Below are 5,000 nucleotides of genomic sequence, written 5' to 3' on the forward strand. Positions count from 1 at the left end.
TTTAGTTTGGAACATATTTTCCTATCAGAGAAACGATGACAAAGAATCCGGATGGGATGCCCAAAGTTAGTTCCTGCTTTGCCTGGCTTTTAGGCAAATGTGCCAAAAAACATTTAGGCAAATCTTCAAAATGGCATTTACATGTCTGATGTGACAATGAGTAGATGACATAAGGCATCTGACTTATCTTCTTGGGCATGGGATGGCCTCAAAGTCAATGTAAGCAAGCTGAAGAAGAATTTGGAAGAAGACCTTCAACCTTTCTTGGAACTTGCCTGCTCCATTATTTGTCTGAAATATATAGATTTATTTTTTTCAATTAGACATCAGTTTCCTTGGACAATAAGTTTGCACCACAAAAGGCCACAGATATGGGGAGCAGAATCAGCGCTGAGTCTAAAGAATCGATGAAGCGATCACGAGAGCTTGAAAAAAGACTTCAGGAAGATGCAATCAAGGATTCTAGGACGGTCAAGTTGCTGCTGTTGGGTAAATATAGATATTTAAATTTTGTTCTTCAAATTAATTTGCCCCCAGCTAGTCAGAGCTGCTTATTTTAAAATCTAACAGGGCGGAAGAAGGAAAGGTTTATTTAAAAGTAATGTGCAGATATGTTGCAAATCATAAATCTCATATCAGTTTTTTCTGGGGGAAAAAAAACTGATTGTGGATTGCAATTTTGCTTTTAAATTGAGAACTGCAATCCCAAATGCTGTGAAGGTCCAAACTGCAGATGGAAGTCTGAACAAGGAGAGTGTTCCTGAAATAGTGATTGCTGAGTTATAGGCGCTGAAATCTCAGAATCTATTTGCTGAAGCAGAAATCTACGCAAAAAATGAATTTGAAAAGTTACATTTGAAATCTGCGTGAGAACCAGGGCCATTGAACTAAGAAATTTGCTGATTTGGTTTATTTTGCTTGTTTTCTTTTTAATTCAGGTTTGGGAATGTCAATTTGCAACATGTCTTGCGGCCTAACAGGTGAATTATTCGATAAAGAAGATTTCCTTTTGGGAGGAACTAAATTAAAAAATAAATAGTGAACTAAGTGCATGAAATGTGTGTCTTTCTGTGTGTGTCGTCTGTATATCTTTTAAACATATGACTAAAACATACGAAGAATGGTTGCAGAAATTGAGTATATCTAGTCCAGTGAAAAGAAGGACTAGGGATGACAGGATAGACATGTGCCAATATCTCAGGGGTTGCCCCAAAGAAGAGGGAGTCAAGCTATTCTCCAAAGTGCCTAAAGGCAGGACAAGAAGGAACGGATGGGAACTAATCAAGGAGAGAAGCAACCTAGAACTAAGGAGAAACTTCCTGACAGTGAGAACAATTAACCCGTGGAACAACCTGCCTCCAGAAGCTGTGAATGCTCCAACACTGGATGTTTTTAAGAAGAGACTGGACAACCATTTGTCTGAAATGGTATTGGGTTTCCTGCCTGAGCAGGAGGTTGGACTAGAACAGGGGTGTCAAACTCACAACGTCACATGACGTGTCGTGATGTATCGCAACTTTTTCCCCATTTCCGGCAATGGGGTGGGCACGTTTTTGGCGTGATTATTCTGTTATTCTGTTAATGATTTATCTGGTGAACAGTAGAAAGATTAGAACTTTCTGAATATTTTCACAGTATTGATGAGACCGTTTCTACTTACTGTAGTAAATCAAACTTGTGTTAAGTAGGGCCTTTGTTTGCTTGTTAAAAATACAACCGTAGCGGAAAGAATTTAGCCCGTGAGATGTGCCTGCTCTGATGGAGTCGCATGACAACATTTGTCAAAGTTTCCTTGCTGTGACCTGACAAGAGTGGAATTATTCAACCGAGTGCCCTTCACGTTCTAAAAATGCCAGCAGGTTATGTAAAAAGACAAATTAGAGGCAGGAGAACAGGGGACAGGCGCAGTTGTGTTTTAAAGCTGTAAGAGCTTTTGAAAACAGATGATTTCACATTTAAGAGTGATAGAATTGCAAGGGGGGTCTTGAAGGATATTTAATCGGAATCCTTTGGAGAGGAAAGACACAGCTTCTGTTCGGAGATCTCCAGTGACTGAAAGATTGCAGTTGCTTTAAATGATTGTTTGATCATCCCCGTGCATTTAGCTGCTAGGGTCTCCAAACCTTTTAGCCAAACATATCCTGTCTGGTGGCTTAAATTAGACCTAGTCTGATCTTTTGGGATTGCACAGAGTAAATTCTTCCAGAAGGGACAGCGAGATTGGAAAATTTTTGTCCAAAGGACAAAAGCAGCATTTGCACACTCACTGCACAAGCTCTGCCTTTTCTGGACATGCGGGAGAGGTCACAACAGATACGCAAAAGGGGCAGAGCTGTTGCTGTGACAGCATAATGACAGAACATTTGCCATGTGCTATGCCCCCTCTCTCCTTGAACCCTAGTTTCATCCTGATCTGCATCTTCCATCAGTTTCTAGGTTTCCACATTAGAAGGTCTTGTTTCCCAAATGGACGTAATCTATTAGATCTCTTCCCTTGTTCTATTTCCAAAATCGCATTTGTCCTGGATGCTTACAAACCACTGTTTGCTTGTTCAACAGCAAGCCATCAATGCACCCATGCTTTGGCTGGGTCATTGTGGAGTGTGACAGGGTTTTTAGGTTGAGAATGACTAGCCTGAAGTTATCCAGATGTCTCCCTGTAGAAAAATCCTTCTTGGTCTTGTTGTTGTTAGTTGCGAAGTCATGTCCGACCCATCGCGACTCCATGGATAACGTTCCTCCAGGTCTTCCTGTCCTCTACCATCTTCTGGAGTCCATTGAAGCTCACGCCTACTGCTTCAGTGACTCCATCCAGCCATCTCATTCTCTGTTGTCCCCTTCTTCTCTTGCCCTCAATCTTTCCCAGCAATTTTGGTCTTGGGAGATTTTAATTCTTCTTTATTTTTTAGGGAAGGGGAACAACAGAACTCATGGCACATCAACAGGCTCAAGTGAAAAAAAATATTAGTTCTGCTCTTCCTAGCCTTGGCTTTCAGATACATTTGGGTCAGCCCAGTCTCCGAAGAGCCTGAAGGCAGGACAAGAAGCAACAGGTGGAAATTAACCAAGGAGAGAAGCAACCTAGAACCAAGGAGAAACTTCCTGACAGTTAGAACAATTAATCAGTGGAACAACCTGCCTCCAGAAGCTGTGAATGCTCCAACACTGGAAGCTTTCAAGCAGAGATTGGACAACCATTTGCCTGAAATGGTATAGGGTTTCCTGCTTGAGCAGGGGGTTGGACTAGAAGACCTCCAAGGTCCCTTCCAACTCTGTTATTCTGATCTATTCTATTATCTGTACTGTAATACTCTAGCTTTCCATGTATTTTGCATATACTGTACATGATTTTTTTTTGGCAGGTGTTTCTGCTCTATAGCACAAACAAAATTACTGGGGATCAGTTCTGTCCCCCTTCCAAAATGCATTTAAACAGGGGCTGGTTTCCTGTTTGCCAAGTCGCAGGTGCAAAAGCAGAATGTTGACAAAATTGTCGTCCTATCTATGAAATTAGCCATTGCAAAATAATTACGATAAATTGCATATTCACCGAGTTGGAAATTGATGCTTTCTTGGTCATGCGTTGTTTGTTTTACCCCAAGGGATGCTTTCCATATGACTGATGCTTTATTGTTATCCATCTGACCAAATTAGGGGCAAATGACTTACATGTAAATCCAAATGCTAAAAAACAGGCAGATGTTTGGGCAGACCAATAAATGAATGTTTAACAGCAACCAGAGCACGCTGTTTTGACTAGAGATACACCTAAGGGAAGACAGAAATTCAAATTAAGATTTGAAGTGGCTTTTCAAACCCTGGCTAAGAGGAAATCTGTTGAGCCAATAAAACTATAGCTCAATTTAAGACAATTTAGTTCAAGTCCGTATGTCATATTTACACTTGTTTTCTTTCTTGCAGGAGCTGGTGAATCAGGCAAGAGCACTATTGTGAAACAAATGAAGTAAGTCTATCAACATTTAGGTCCCTTTGGGTACAACTCCGTTGGGTTCCCAGAATAGAATAGAATAGAATAGAAGAGAAGAGAAGAGAAGAGAATAGAATAGAAGAGAAGAGAAGAGAAGAGAAGAGAAGAGAAGAACTAGAATAGAATAGAATAGAAGAGAAGAGAAGAACTAGAATAGAATAGAAGAGAAGAGAAGAGAAGAGAAGAGAAGAGAAGAGAAGAGAAGAGAAGAGAAGAGAAGAGAAGAGAAGAACTAGAATAGAATAGAATAGAATAGAAGAGAAGAGAATAGAAGAGAAGAGAAGAGAAGAGAAGAGAAGAACTAGAAATAGAATAGAATAGAATAGAATAGAATAGAATAGAATAGAATAGAATAGAATAGAATAGAGTGGAGTGGAGTGGAGTGGAGTGGAGTGGAGTGGAGTGGAGTGGAGTGGATTTCAGAAATGCTACATGATTGTTGTAGGTATAATAACACAGTTCTGACAGCCAATCCGAGTTTCTTTCTGTCTCTTCTTAAATTTAACAATTCAAGGTGGGATTATTTGAATTTCTTTCTCCTGCTTCCTCTAATTCCTGGACTGTGCAATCACTTCTCCTAGTTTCTTCTTAACATCTCTTTCATGCCATCCTGAAGGTTAGCGATAAATTCCTTTACACAGATTTGACACCCCTCTCTCTGCAGGGACGGCCTGCTAAAATGTACACAATTTGCATCAGATCCGTCCTGCTGCTGAAGAACTTGAGCACATACAATTAACCATGTGTGATCTCTGAAGATCAGACAGCAGGTTATGATCTTACGAAGCCCAGGATATCTGTTTATCCGTTATGAAAATCAAAGAGGATTCTTACACCAACTCTTCTAGGATCGCTACCTCAGACTGCTCAGAAAACCGTTTGTTCAAAGTGTCTACGGAGGTTCTCAGTCATCCAGGTCGTGATTATCCCAAACGTGCTTTTTTCAGGAAGCAACTGGACTTTCTTGTTTTTCTCTGAAGACGTTTCGCTTCTCATCCAAGAAGCTTCTTCA

The 5,000-nt window shown here is 40.4% G+C and overlaps 1 protein-coding gene across 1 annotated transcript in view; it reads left to right on the plus strand.

Annotated features, from left to right (window-relative positions):
* The first annotated feature begins 371 nt into the window (after positions 1-371).
* Positions 372-5,000, plus strand: part of LOC107299008 (guanine nucleotide-binding protein G(t) subunit alpha-3-like) — a 12,807-nt gene continuing 8,178 nt past the window's right edge. The window contains 2 exon segments of the mRNA XM_015828372.1: positions 372-489; positions 3,922-4,004. Of these exon segments, the coding sequence (XP_015683858.1) occupies positions 372-489; positions 3,922-4,004 (201 nt within the window).

The sequence above is a fragment of the Protobothrops mucrosquamatus genome, unplaced genomic scaffold, assembly GCF_001527695.2.
Source record: "Protobothrops mucrosquamatus isolate PMUCROS unplaced genomic scaffold, P.Mucros_1.0 scaffold4430, whole genome shotgun sequence".
Lineage (NCBI taxonomy): Eukaryota > Metazoa > Chordata > Lepidosauria > Squamata > Viperidae > Protobothrops > Protobothrops mucrosquamatus.